Below are 15,017 nucleotides of genomic sequence, written 5' to 3' on the forward strand. Positions count from 1 at the left end.
GGGGCCGCTGAGACAGAAGAAGTGTTTGACAAAGTCATGTAGAAAATGGTGATGACATCTAATTCTTAACAAAGCAGTTTCATTATCTGCTTTAGTAGGGTTTTACTATCATTATCCTAGTTTCTTAGGATACTTTGCTATTATTTCGGTTCATTTAGGTAAAAAATCTCAAGGAAATATCTAGGGATGGCAAGAACATCATTCTTGTTCCTAGAGTGAATAACATTATATTACAACGCAAAAATGTTGAAGATATGTAACAATAATAATCTGATATATACATATATTAGCTGACGAATATATGGAATTAATACATAGCCTAATAGCTTAAGATTTTCAGGTATAGTATATTTTCTAATTAGCATGTTAATGCCTCATCCTATTTGGCATTTTATCTACAAGGATATCTCCCGATCAAGTGATGTCAAAACCCAGAATTCTGCTTTAAAATTGGTAATGGTGGACTGCCTTTGCCACATATAATTGTCTTCTCTGCAGTTACTGTACATCTGTATATGAAAATATATAAAATGAATTTGTGCCTGTATATGACTACATGCACATTTATCTACTTCTGAATGATCATACCTACCTGCATGCTCATGTTCAAAATGATATTGATCTCTTTATAGACTTAATTATCTCTTATAAGTCCTATTACTTCACATAAAACAATCATTTGTATCTATGTCTGCCAACTATGTTGTATTTGTAGTCAGCTATATCTATATATTATATGTTTATGAAAACATTTGCATGCATGCATGCATCCTGATATATGTATAATCACTACAGCATTCTATTCACAGCAGTTGTAACAAAAATATAATATCTGATAAAAAAGCAAGGACATATATCCCATGGGAAAAATATATATTTGCAATTGATATGTGTAGGCTGGTTAATTTTTTTGACAGTACAGAAGTACTCATGTAATCAAACTTCTTTTCTGGTAAGTTTAAGGTTTGAAGTATCCTGATTTAGCCTTATAAGACATAATGAGCAACAGTCATCCTATCATGCAAAAGTCATAGTCATTTGATTTTTTTTTTTTAATCTTCATAAAGTCTTTCTATGTGCTAGGCTCTTTATATGGAATGTCCACTCTTAAATGTGTGGGTTATAAGTAAATTGTCTTCTTTTCTGAAGTGACTGGAAGTAACTTATCCGATTTGGATTATTTTTTAATTTAACAAAATGTTCTAGCATATGATTTTTATTGGTTTATCGTGTTGCCCACAAGGAATAATCTTCAAGAATGCATAGATCATATAGTCTAATAGCAACTATTCATTTAGTTATTACAAGCAAAGATAATTTAGTTGGAAATTGTGACATAGTCTGGCATTTATCATAAACATTGCTCAACTTTACATCTTTAAATGTGTGGGAACAATGCCTTTGCGTTGAATCTTAAATGGGTCATAACCTTTCTGACAGTCTTGCTATTACTCCTAAATCTCTAGGAAATATAAATGATCCCCATCACGAACTACACTAATATCATCAATTTCTGCTTTCTCTTGGTTGATCACTTTTGTAGGATGATGTCCCACAAACTTCTCACCTGCAACTTTTTGCAAGACCCTGATTACAGCAATGAAAAATGTAACACATGAACTATTTCTGACTTACACTTTGAAGCGTATTTTTATTCTTCTTTGTCTTCATAGATTATTTAAGTTAGAAAATTAATACTAGCCTATAATTGTCCAGTAGCACTTGCATATTTTTCTTCTTTTTTTTTTGCTGTTGTTAAAAATTAGGTCAGAATACTCACCGCCAATTCTTAGGAGCTCCTCCATGGTGCCAGGTAATTTTATCATCTTTGCAGTTGGCTGTCTTGCTGGATTTTCCTTTTGAGAGTACATTTGAATGGTCACTCTTTTGCTAGATAGTTTCATGATATTGTTCTCTGAAACATGGCTGCCACTTTGTAAATAAGAAGTTATCAACATTTGATTAATATTTGGATAATGATACCAGGAATTCCTTTCCCTGCTGCCATGGCTCTTAAAGTTAATTCCATTTTCAGATGCTATCATGTCAACAGATTCTAGTTCATGTTCTCCAAGGAAGCTTTTCCTGTGTCCAATACTTGATAAAAGCTCAAATGCACCCTCATTGTCATATTTCTCATGTTTGTCTTTTTGTCTCCACCTGATACTATCAGCTTTGTCAACTGCTTCTGCTTGTTTGAGTGGAATGTTGTTGGTTTTGTTGTGTCCTCCCCATGTAGGGAACCCAGTTTGTTGATCAGCATGGTCTACTTTTGGATTGGCCTGACCAATTGGAAGTTCATCAACAATGCTGATATCCTTGTTATTTTCTGCCTCAGATAGCAAGTTTCCTCCATCCATCTGTTCTAGTGCATGTAGGTTCTGAACTTGATTATTAACTCCATCTTGAGCATGGTTCCCGTTCATGTTCGTTGGTCCTATGTCAAACCATTCTTTGAGGAGTGCTCCTGGGTCATTTTGCTGTACTCCGGGATATAACCTTGCATGTAGCCTTAACTTCTATAAGATTTAAAATAGAGAAACATCAACTCCTACAAATGCCAAAAATGCTAAATCATGTTCTATATTTAGTTAAACTGTTCTGGGTGATTCTTGAATATACCTGGAAAAGATTTCTCATGACAATAGTTGCATCCTGTTTGCTTTCTCGAATAGTGCTGAAAAATACAGACCTGCTCAGCCTGAGAATTTGTGCAAGTTCAATGGTTCTTATGGTGAATGGCTGTGGTATGTGACAGAGAACTCCTATCTCCCCAAATACTTCCCCTGCAGTTACCCTCTCATGAACCTGAAATTGGTATGTGGTCACACTTGATATTGTCAACATTGGACATCCTAATGTGCTATCGGTACTCGTTCTATGAGTCTTACCTTGTCAACCCCATCCACATGTGTTCTCATCTCCTACAGACAAGATGTCAAGCAAAAATTAGTCCTATTTATGGGAGGAATTGATTCAAATATCTTCACGACAGGCTTAAGCAAAGAATGCAAAAGAGACGAAATTGTACTAACCACTGTTCCCGATACTACTATATATAGTTCTGTTGGGGCTTCATTCTGAAGTATCACATCTTCTTTTGGTGGAAAATACTCCGCTTGCATTTCTGTCACCTATTAGTTTCACAATGGTCTTATCAGCACAATGCATAAATTCAACCTGCCTAGGTTGTAATTGATCACTTGGGATTGTAAGCCTCACCAGTTGAAAAATGAGATTGTAGGAGACCTCCTGGAAAAGATATACTCTTCGAACAATGGGAAAGAATAGACATTCAGCGATGCTTGAGCGAATGGCCTTTGGGAGACCATCAAGAGTCTCTTGCTGTTTGAGTTCCTCTGTCTTGAATCTTAAGCATATGTGAGATAGCATCTGTTCCCCTATGTGTTTTGGTAGCTTATTTCTTGATGCAAATTCAGAAGCAGCGTGAATGGTGTCCCTCTGAAGATCATAATGAACACTTACTAACAGAATATGAAATCCAAATCCTCTGTTGAATAGTTCTGGTATATATTCTTCAAGCTATTTCAATAGTTCTCTTAACCCTTTGCCAAAGTGATCATGCATTTCAATTGATCCTATCAATGAAATAGATTTAAGAAACAGAAAATCTTTTTTATTAGACTAGTTCTCTAGAATGACTTGTGCAACCAGATGATTAAAAACGACACACTTTATGTTCTGGGTTTTGGACTTTTTACAGTATCTTGCAAGTACTGGTGATGCATGCTATGATATTTATGCTTATTCTAGTAAATAAGCAGGTATAGGGTAGCTGACTCAAAATAAGACAGCTATAACAAACTTGGAGGAGATAGGACATACAAAGCTTTTTGTGCGACTAGTCCCATGGACAACAAGGTTCGTCATATTTCCAATGAGGTAAGCTGTCAAACCCAGATTGAAGAACATGTAGAAAATATCAAATAGCATTTCTCTTGTGTTTTCAGCATGCAAATCACCATAACCCGTAGTTGTTAGTGTTGTAATTGACCAGTATATCGATGTTACATATCTGCTCCACAGGCTATCTTCCCTGAAGTTTGGTATCACTGCACCGATCCAGGTTCTTCCTGGGTCAGGGTATCTATCGGCAATCATATAGTTAAAGCATCCAGAACAGTGAACCGTGAAAAGAGTCACCTGTAGTACAAAAAGTTATTGTACTGAGAACTTGTGGAGTTGTTTGAGGCAACACACTGAATAAGAAGCTTACAGAGAAAAGCTTTGTGCACCGTGTCCAGAAATAATTCAACCGAATATCCTTCTCAAGTCTGAGGAAAGAAAAATTATCAAAATAATATTTGTTCTTTTATTGGTGATATATATACTGCAGAATGGGAGGAGAAACAGACCTAGCAAACAGGGAACTGACACGATGCAGCCGCCACAGCCTAAGCATACTTAGAAGTTTAAAGCCAAGGCTATTACCATGTCTATTGAAGAAGAAGCTGATTGTTTGAAAGGGAAATGTCGAACATACATCAAACATGAACCATGTGGACAGGTACCTGTGAAGTCAGATTGTATGAAGCTCAAACAGCATCTAAGCTTCACGTCATACATGATTCACATAGAATTTAGACACTATAGTGAAGTAAATATTAGTACTTTCAAAGAAATAGAAGACAAGTAATAGTTAAAATGCTAACCTGATCGCTATTCTTTTTGGATCATCAACAAGGAGATAGGATTTGTGGTCGATGAAAGCAACAAAGAAGGTAAGTACAATGTCAATTGCAAAAAAACTATTGACTATGTTGTCCACAAGAAAGATTGTGCTTGGCAGGTATCTTAGAAATGCAAACTCAAATGGGCAGATCCAGGCTGAGTAGAGAACCAGGAGTATCAGAAACATCTCCCACAATCTGAAAGTGATTGGTGAAAATGGAAGAAAATAAACTGCCTGATTCTACAAAATGTAAATGTTAGAAACAAAGAGGCTGTTGAGTTGGTATACCTGTAACGAGGATCATATGGCGAAACAATGTGTTTCCTGAGCTTAATTGTATTGTTTATTGTTGCCCCAAGTGATGGCAAAAGATCACTGTGTGGACTGTATGCCCCGTTTCCCGATTGGAAGCCATCGCTGCAGAAGTGCTGAAAGTAGTTTGTGCTAGAGAATAGCATGGCTGCACTATGATGCTTTTGTAGTCTGATTGATATTTCAGTGGTGATGGGAGTGGTTGTATATATAACAAAGTGAAACTTGCTGTCTGTCTGTTGCCCTCTATATTATGGGCTGGTTGGTAAATGCAAAGCAAGGGGATGAATAAAGATAAAGGTCATGAGAGGGAAAAGGCATCAGGAATTTACTTGAATTTAATCATTAGGGGCAAGAAAAACCACAGATTGTGTTTTGAATTGACATCAGAACATTAATTTTCTTGAAACAATGGATGGAGGCTTTATGTGAAAGATACAAGTTATGTGGTGGTGGAAACTCTACTTACATGTTTGTGGTGGATGTAATTTTAGAATGTCCATGTAAATTGTTGATTTGAAGCGACTCTTCATGAAACGTCATACCATATTGAGGCCTTGTGATGTTAAGTCGCTTTGGAGTTAATTTTGAGGAATTACATCATTTTAGAGTTTCTGAAACATGTCAGAAGATGGACGTGGCACCACATTTTACAATGATGCATGTTTAGTTTAGATTGCACCAACTCTCAGTGGAGGTATTCAGCTTATCGTGATGGATGGTCACAACAGAAAGACTTCATTTTCTTGTAACTCACTCACCATTTTTGAGTTTCCTGAAACTTGCCAGAAGATGTTCATGGCACCACATCTGGTGATTCATTTTCTCTCTTCACAGTGAGCTTCATAAGTTTTCCCTGAACCATATTGTTCTTCTTGGCACTATGACATTGCATTCTGATGGCAGTAATCTAGCAAAGTTCTATTATATTTCTAGTGTTGGCCTTGGAATTTGTGACATTGTGAGAAGTAGCAATTCAGTTCATGCATCATAAAACAGTAATTCGAAGATCAAGTCAGATTATGTGGCAACTCAAAAGGGTTACAAGTGCCACTTAACTTTGTGAAGCCATGTACTATGTCGGCAGATGGTTATCACAGAACTTCAATCCCAGCCCTTTTGGATGAACTGTTGCTCAATGAAAACCATGTGGTCTGATCTTTGTGAAGATCTATCTATCCATCCATGATGAATGTCTGCATGATGTAGAATAACTCAGATGTCAAACTTCGTGGTGGGTATCATGACTCAATGATTGATGCAGAGGAAGAATGGGACATCACCTCTTTGTCACAGGGTCTGTTGCTAAGGTTGTCATGGTTATCAGGAAGAGCCGAGGGTTTACAGCATTCAAATGCGACATTTGAGTTCTCTGTACTGACTGAGCACACAGGATACAGCACCTTAGAGCTTTTACCATATTAACAGTTTATGTTCCCTTCTGTCTTCCCCTCACTGGACAAAGAAGCTAGGGGAAAGAACATCTTAAATGCCATAGGTCTGGAACCTGATCCACATATTGGTTGGTTGGTTCTTTTATTTTTAACCTCCATCACTAAATAGCTCGAGTCCCCGATGCTCTGTACAATAATTAGGGATATCTTCCATTCCTTGGTTAGCTCACCTCTCATGTCCCATCTCATGGTCCCTCAAAGTGAATTGGTCCACATAATTGAAAGGTTCTATGGCCTAAGGATTAGCCCACTGCTTCATTAGTGCTTCTGTTATCATTCAAAAGGATACTGCATAACCTGATCGAGATTTGTAGATTGGTGTAATTGTTTTCTCCTTCATTTTTGGTGTGAGACGAATATGGTGGCAAGACTCTCCTTTAGCTCTTTGTGGTTGCTTTTTGAGATGTACCATGACATCTGACACAGTGTAGCTTGTGAGTTCTACATGGCACCCCAGTTACCTCATCTCAACTGAGGTAAGAAGGCTGTTGTTACGTCAGTGACTAGTAATCCGCTGTTATTCCGCATTATCCACTGTCAACTTCATCTTGTGCAATGTATTAGCTGGGGATGATTGATCATGAAACATTCTCTTAATCTCTGTTGTCTTTCATCAGCCACGTTTTGGTGCCGTAGCATGTTCTTATATTCTATATGAAAAAGATGCACCATCATTAATTATTTGGTTGTTGTCTTAGCAGTGGAACTTGGTGGATAGGCAAAGGCAGGCAGGACATCGGTCAAGGTGGACCAACAAAGTATGGCTTTCCCCTGGAGTCCTGATGTTTGGTGGTCCTCTTGGAAAATTGGAGGTGCAACTATATCATGCCTCAATATTCCTTGGTACTGTGACATGGATTTTTATATCCGCACCTGCAGATATTGGTGTGATATTTCATGATTATGTCGACCCAAAGGACTGGTTCATCCTTATCATACCTATCTAATATTGTCTCTAATGAATGTTGCAGCTCGTGAGTTCCTTTCTTTTACATATCAGTGAGATGCTGGACCATTAGTTTCATTGTTTAGGTCATCTACTGTTAACATCACAGTTACGCGATGCTTATAAGAACTAAAGTGGAATATCACTACCATCAACTAACAGTCCTTTCTTTTTATATTTCGCAGGAGTACAACACTATTCATCAGCAATCTTTGACAGTCTCTTTAGCATTTTAGCTTTGCAGAGGTGTTGTAGCGAGGACCGTTCGCCATGCTGGTATCGAGTGGTTGATCATGCAAGCAACCAATCTCCCTCATCCTGCGTGGCTCTCCCACAAACCGCAAACCATTCATGTGCTGCTCACAAGGAGATCATGCCTACCTCTCGTCCCATGGTGGCAGGTGGGAGTTGACATAGATCACTTTCCAAGATTTCTGATGTTTCTGTGGAGTGAATCAGCACCCAAACATTTTGTCACCTCTCACCAGCTTGATGAGTGGGATTGATCTAGTGGATTTCCCATCCCCCAAACTGGATAAAGGAAATCATATGTTGAAGACTGTTGATTGGACTAGATCATGAATGACATGGAAAGCTTGGTCATCTACGCAAGAGGATTGAGTGTTGATCGCACTAGATTATGGTATTAAGTGATGCAAACACCTGCATGCGACAAGTGCCGGATTTGTTGCAAGGAATAACATCACGGAAACAATTATTGTGATGACTACCCAACACCTAAACAGCACACTACTCATGGCAAAGACTTTTGCGGCTTGGGATGACGGCCGACCACCTTCATGTTTAAACTCCTGCTGTGGAAGGAGATTCTATCACACAGATTATTTATGTCGAAGAAAATGGTATCCATGTGCCTACCACATGATATTTCTGAGTATGGTTTACCATGGATCATTGTCGTCGGCATCAACTTTTGGGACCGCCATGACCGTCTCCAGAGATGGACCGTTTGTTTCCCTGTGGATGTTCGGGTATGAATACTTCTCTTAGCTTCGCAGTAAAATTCATTCCCTCTCTTTTTCTTTCTGAAATAGATGTTCCATATTGTCATCCTCTTGCATCCTTAATCGTCTGTCTTTTCCTAGTGAGCGATAACTAAGATAGAATTAAGCGAAAACAGGAGTCACATAGATTACGGTGGCAAGAACACTCATAAGCTTGCGATTTTTGTTGGAACAAGTGGAAGTGGTCTGATTGACCTAAGGATCTTTTGGAACATGATATGTAAGAGGAACGATCATATGCTTGCTGGTACTAACTTACCTAGGGATCTTTTGGAGCATGATAGATATGTATTGTTGATTAGTCATTGAATGAAGTGATTTCTTTTCAGAAAGTGAAATATTGATAAAAACACAACAGTAGAGTGGATATTTGTCATGCAATCCATAAGAACTTTAAATGCACTATGTAGTCAGAAAAAACACAACTTAGTACCACCCATACGATGAGAGAGAGATTTTATCTTGTTCCAAGTTGCATGTACACCCGAAAGGTGTGATGGTCAAAGAATGCATCTGGAGGACAAGTCATCTTTGTGCATACAAGTCATATCAATGTTCCAGTGTTCCCCTTTAGGTACAAATCATATATATCATCTCGAAGCATCGTAAAATCCCCTTCCTTTTGGTTGATGGCTTCCTACGCCATGCATCTTTCTACAGCATCGGTTCATGTTAACAAAGGTACCTAAGGGACTCGTCCAAGCTTTGCCGTACCTAAAACGGATGGTTTTGGTTCATCTACTTCTTTTTATATCTAATCCATGCTCTCCATGTCTATGAATTTTATCGTTTTCAATGTCTAATCTGTGGATATGACTGCATAGTTGACCTCCACTCAAAATCTTCAGGCTCAAGATTAGCTTGTGTCGGTGAGATTACTGTTTGAGCCCCAGGAAAGTTTCAAGATTTCCCAACTCCGAGTCGGCTCGACTCCTGCCGTACCACGACGACCATGACATCAAGTGGTCCGTGTTGCCAAGTTGAAGTAGAGTACCACCTGCTTGTCAAAATGCCACATTGGAACCATATGCTACGAGTCCTATTCACCACTGCATTATGGAGCGAACCCGTCCATGGTGGACGGCCGTCGTGTTGTAAGAGAAACGTTGGAAGAGTCCAACGTGACTGTTCCCTCTCTCTGGAGCCAATGGAGACTGTACTCTCCACTTCTTCAAGGATTAGGCAGAGGAGTGAGATTCGACTCTCCAGGCGCCGAGAAGCTGTGTTCTCTTTGCTAGCTGTGGGAGAGGACTGCACCCAGCAGTCGCACAAGTAAATAACAGGGTGCATCTAATTGAGGTTCTCTTTCCACCTTCTAGTCATTTTGGAAGTAAGCTGGGGGGGGGGAAGGGGGGGGAGTTGACCTATGACTTATGGAGGTCCTACCATATCTACAATAATTTGCCGAGCTATTCCCATCCACCTTCTATTCCATGGGAAACCTTATTTTGGTTAACTCCTGCAATAATTGAAGGGATACCATTAACTCTGGTACATCGTCAGGTTTAAGGTCACATCTATAGTGGGTGCATGTTTCGCTTGATCGAGGAACAGGACATTTCTCTTGTCGATAAACGTGCGGCGGCAGACGACCGGTGATCATGGCGAAATCACCCTCGTCACTCACCTTTGTCGTTGTGACAGTTCATCTTTTGTTCGTTGTCATCATTCTCCGTTGTATGATTGTAAGTAGCAAGGCTTGTGACATCCGGGGACTTTCTGCCATTTGAAACTGCAGCTGCCGAATTAAGTTCTTGTTGCAATCAATTATTGCACCTTTCGGAAGACGATAATATTTTGTATGTCATTTGCCTCTTCGACTAACTCTTTACCTTTTTAGATGGATGTTTTGGGACTACATAAGGTTGAAATCTAGCTAACGCATGCTAACAAGTTGTTGCAGAGGTGTCTTACTACGTATAGAATCGTAACTAGGTCCGTGAAACATGTATTTGTTTAGATGTTTCGACATCCACTACTTAGCAGAGAAAGTCTCACTGAAACACCCAACTGCAACGCATAAAGTATTTTTTGTTTCCTAGTAGTATGCGATCATATTGTTTGTTTCACTTTAAGAGTGCCTTCCTTCGTTTCCTCCCTTCATTGCTAGTGTCCACGACCAGCACTCAGAGCTGGTTACAACCAGCTCTTCACGTCGATGGTCTCTGCTCATATCTGTTCTTCGTTGTTCTGCCCTGACGATCTCCTTCACACGTTGACGGTCTTCCTCATAAGCTGGATATGCCAAGTTCTACTACTATGTGGTCTTTGTTTTGCTTAGCGATCATAGCAATATCTCACCAGAGGTCGACCTCGGTCTGATCATCATGACTCTCCTCCATAATAGATATGTCGAATATTATTGCATCTCACACGACAATAGGACTTCTTGCCACTGCCTCGTCATTTTCCTTCATTGCATCTTCGATCTTCCTCGTTAACATCATATCCCATTGTCGTCCTCTCAAATCGAGAATGGTAGACGGGTTCCTTCTTCATTGCACATTATCGAAGCCTAGGTTGTTGGTCTTTCCACATCAACTGGTGCCTCCTCATCTAGATCTGTTCCACCTCATAAAACCTGATCAGATTAGAAGATAGACAACAAAGACCACTACTTTATCAGATCTGATCTATTTGATCTCTTCTAGATCTAAGCTACTTTAGATTTATTCCACCTCATTCATCATATATGATCCATTCTAAATCACATCACTCATCATCAAATATGTCTTCTTCCTCTCACATTTCAATTATTATTTCATCCAAAAATAATAGTTCTTCTCAATCTACTATGCTCGTATTCATTTATGTAGCCACTCTTCTTTCTTTCAAGTTTTCCAACGGCAGTAATTATGCACCGTGGCAAGCTTCACCAACCTTCTCTTCAAATATAATCAACCTCCCTCAATTGTTTATCCAAATATATTCAAATGCTATGAGAACCATCGTATTTTGTAAGTCGTTCAAGCTTTGATTATTGGCTCCATGGCATCATTAATATCTTCATACAGTACTATAGTAGATGCATGGTCTAAGTCACAAACCACCTTCGTCAATCGCTCTCGCACTCGAGTCTTTTATTTACTATGAGAAAAATAATATAAGGAAAATATTGTTGCTGATTATATGCAAAATCTAAAAGTTATTATAGATGACTTAATTTTAATAGATCATCCCCTAAAATAAGTCATTGTTCATACCCTTAATAACCTAGGAGACGAATATAAAAAATTGGTGATAACAATTTAGGCACGTGACCCACCAATGTCATTCAAAGAACTATATGATAAGTTGATTGATCATGAAACATATATGAAACAAGAAGAGAGGAAGACAAGACCAACTATCACAGATTAATTCAATTAAAATCTAAAGAAAGAATAATCAAAGCAACATGAACTGATTGAGCAAGATGTCTTCTAGGCACATGGGTAACACACAAAAGTCATCAATCATCCTAAGTCATCATCCTTCATTACATTATCAACTCTTCAATTATAATGATAATTTTAACTCAAATAACTTAGGAAATAACTTCAATAATAATCACTATAACTATCATTGACAACCTAACAATAACAATTAGTAAATGACATGGCAACTTTAACTCAAATAACTTAGGAAATAACTTCAACAATAATCAGTATAACTATTAATAGTTCTTTAACTCAAATAACTTAGGAAATAACTTCAATAATAATCACTATAATTATCAATAGTTGTGGCATCCTAACAACAACAATTAGTAAAAAGTCATCCGTTAGCTTTGTGATAAAATTGGACATAATAAAAGTTTATCGATCTCGACCTGAGCCTACTACTACATTGTACTGATCTCAAGCAAACATCATGATTATTTCGATTGCTCATCCAAGCAATTAGATGGTTAACTCTGATGCTTTCTACTAGTCATAGGTGTCATGCAAATCAATCATGTGAGTGATGACACGTATGACATAATACATACTCTTTTTCTTATTATTTATTAGGTATTTTTCTCACTTTATATTGTTTATTGCATATATTGTGATATCCATGGATTTATGCATTAAGAATCAGATTGTGATGAGATCACGATAATGAGACTAATTCGTCTTTAAACATAGACCCTAAATAATCCCGGTCATAAGTTACTCAATGTCCCGTTGCTCGTGTGGGGACACTAAGGATGTAGTGCAAGTGCTCATTGGAGAATGAGTTCACTAATTGATCCGCTTACGGAATGTTTGATGGTTGATAATACCTCATTGTCAGATAGCGATTCCGTCGTCCCAGTTATGTATCTGATCCTTAGACTTAAGACACCAAGGATGTCTTGTATGAGTACTCCACTCTTTGATGCCAGACTTATAGGTCTGAAAGTTTCAAATCTAGCACGGTTGGTCATCGGGAGTGACAGCTAATCTTACGAGGGCAATTGAGTGTCGATAGAGGATCATCCATTCTCGGTGTCATGAGAGAAATATCTCACGTGTTCTTACTTAGGCAAATCCCTGGCTAGGGTCATTCGGATTAAGAGAGAAAGAGTTCTTTGAGAGAATTTGATTAGAGTGAGACTCGAGTAAAAACCGTACAACCTTGACAACACTATGCCTGGTATACGGTCTCTAAGATATTATATTGATGAGAGACTATAGGTACACGGTAACTAAGGACAAACAGGTCTAATGGATTGGATTTCCCTGTATTATCTAGGGACTGCAGCGTAGTGGCCTAATACGTTTGTTCGATGGGTCGAGTGAATTGTTATGAAAATAATAATTCACTAAGCCAAAAAAAAGTTTTGATAGGTATGACTCATGGCCAGCTCGATATTGGACCTAGAGAGTCACACATATATGGTAGGGTATTGTGACAAGTAGATGTTCGGATATGAGATATCCGTTGGAGCCCCTATATTGTTGGATATCTAATAAGCCCATGAATTACTGGATCATATAGATGAGATCTAATAAGAGCCTGTGAGAGATTATTTAGTGTAAATCCACTAATCTAAGAGGTTTGGGTAGTTGGATGGAGATCCATTACCCAAAATGGCAGGATCCATTAGGGTTAAGTTGACAAAGGATCTCTATAAATATGAGGGAACCAAAGGACCATAAGTTAGACCCCTTTTTGGTTGTCACCTCTTATTCTCTTCTCCCCTTCTCCTCCCTAGGTAACACATCTTTCTTATTTGTGCAGTTTTCAATTTCACGAATTTTTATGCATTAATCTTCGCACAATGATGAAATATTTTTTGTGGAAGATATCATTATTAGTGATTATAATGAAACCTCTATCACTCGTACTTGTTCCACGATACTTAATTCACACACAAATACTTTTACACTTGATGATATTTTTTGTATATCTTATATAATAAAAAAAACCTTATTTCTATCTCTTAATTCTGCAAACAAAATAATACTCTATTTAGTTCTTTCTTGACTCTTTTCTTGTAGAGGATTTAAGCATGGGGGTATCCTTAGTCCGAAGCCAAAAAAAAAAAAGATAATATCTACATGTGACCATCAACTTCACAAATCACTCAACCAATTACTCTTGTTTTAGTTGTTGTTCTAATAGATGTGTGGCATCATCGCTTTGATTATCTATTATCTTTTATTCAACAATAGCTAATTTCTCATTATTCCCTTTTAACTTTCAAATCAAATAGAATTATAACTTAAAATTCTTGCTCCAAATCACATAAAATTCTTTTGGAACGTCTTTGATAATTTTAGATTTTATTATATTTTTTAGATTACTTCACTAAATATACATTAGTCTATCCTATCAATCATAACTAGATATACATGGTTCTATCCTCTTAAATATAAATCCGAAGTCACTATAGTCTTTACTTGTTTTAGAAAGGTGATAAAAAAAATTAATATACGATTAAAATAGTTTACTCTCATCATATGATGTACAACATCTCAAATCACTATTGCACGTACCTTAACTAGTTGGCTCTATCGAACGAAAGTATCGTTATATATTTGAAACTAATTTCACTCTTTTACAAAATTATTTCACAAACCTTAAACTTTCAAAAACTCAAAGTATTTGATATTTTATGTTATCCTTGGTTTTACTTGTTCACAAGTTAACACTAAGATCCAAGCCTTACATCTTCATCAAGTACTCCCTTGAACATAATATTTTTTAGTGTTTTTCAATGCTATGATCCTCAAACTCAAATAATCTTTTATACTGCGATCTACATCATTAACTGCATTGTTACCCCAATTTTACAACACTAGTCATCATTTGAAAAACTATTTCACAAAACCTTAAACCTTCAAAAACTTAAAATATGTGATTATTTATATTATCCTTGGCTATGGTCATATGCTTGTTACAAGCTAACACTAGGATTCAAGCCTTGTATCTTTATTGAGTATTCCCTTGAACATAATATTTTTTAGTACTATGATCCTTAAACTCAAATAGTATTTGTATCACATCATATTATTTTTGTTGAGTCTATCTTTCCTTTTCAAAATATTACTCATTCAAAATACGAGCCACTATAATAATTATACATCACTTGGTTCATATAAATACACCTCAAACCCCCCTCAAATGCATCTCTCATC

General features: G+C 37.4%; 1 protein-coding gene and 2 long non-coding RNA genes across 4 annotated transcripts; 2 read left to right on the plus strand and 1 right to left on the minus strand.

The window, feature by feature from the left end:
* Positions 1-1,232: 1,232 nt before the first annotated feature.
* LOC135580888 (potassium channel KAT3-like) lies at positions 1,233-5,290 on the minus strand. Of its 2 annotated transcripts, none has more exons than XM_065156099.1 (11): positions 4,982-5,290; positions 4,674-4,889; positions 4,377-4,532; positions 4,238-4,295; positions 3,847-4,164; positions 3,223-3,462; positions 3,036-3,134; positions 2,892-2,924; positions 2,623-2,808; positions 1,781-2,519; positions 1,233-1,567 (listed from the first exon to the last, which is right to left on the minus strand). In XM_065156099.1, exons 1-11 carry the CDS (start codon positions 5,149-5,151, stop codon positions 1,455-1,457), a joined length of 2,328 nt encoding a protein of 775 aa, XP_065012171.1. In that variant the 5' UTR covers positions 5,152-5,290; the 3' UTR covers positions 1,233-1,454. The 2 variants fall into 2 exon arrangements, with proteins under 2 accessions (XP_065012171.1, XP_065012172.1); XM_065156100.1 differs by having other exon boundaries at positions 3,847-4,073; positions 4,165-4,295.
* On the plus strand, positions 1,561-4,186 carry LOC135641072 (uncharacterized). The gene is made up of 3 exons (XR_010497562.1): positions 1,561-1,813; positions 3,786-3,903; positions 4,048-4,186. It is a non-coding gene; the product is annotated as an uncharacterized LOC135641072 (long non-coding RNA).
* A 51-nt stretch (positions 5,291-5,341) lies between the features above and the next one.
* LOC103989183 (uncharacterized) lies at positions 5,342-10,245 on the plus strand. Its single transcript, XR_672017.3, has 4 exons — positions 5,342-6,935; positions 7,161-7,433; positions 7,591-8,397; positions 9,279-10,245. It is a non-coding gene; the product is annotated as an uncharacterized LOC103989183 (long non-coding RNA).
* The last annotated feature ends 4,772 nt before the right edge of the window (positions 10,246-15,017 follow it).

This window comes from Musa acuminata, chromosome BXJ3-6 (genome assembly GCF_036884655.1).
Source record: "Musa acuminata AAA Group cultivar baxijiao chromosome BXJ3-6, Cavendish_Baxijiao_AAA, whole genome shotgun sequence".
Taxonomy (NCBI): Eukaryota; Viridiplantae; Streptophyta; class Magnoliopsida; order Zingiberales; family Musaceae; genus Musa; species Musa acuminata.

What these genes read in the sequence shown, in the direction of transcription:
- LOC135580888 (XM_065156099.1), bottom strand. Translation starts at nt 5,151, where the DNA reads ATGCTATTCTCTAGCACAAACTACTTTCAGCACTTCTGCAGCGATGGC. An exon ending in GTCAGTTCCCTGTTTGCTAG is followed by an intron (nt 4,296 to 4,376) that starts GTCTGTTTCTCC and finishes TTCTTTCCTCAG; the next exon opens with ACTTGAGAAGGATATTCGGT. An exon ending in CTAGTCGCACAAAAAGCTTT is followed by an intron (nt 3,463 to 3,846) that starts GTATGTCCTATC and finishes TATGATCTTCAG; the next exon opens with AGGGACACCATTCACGCTGC.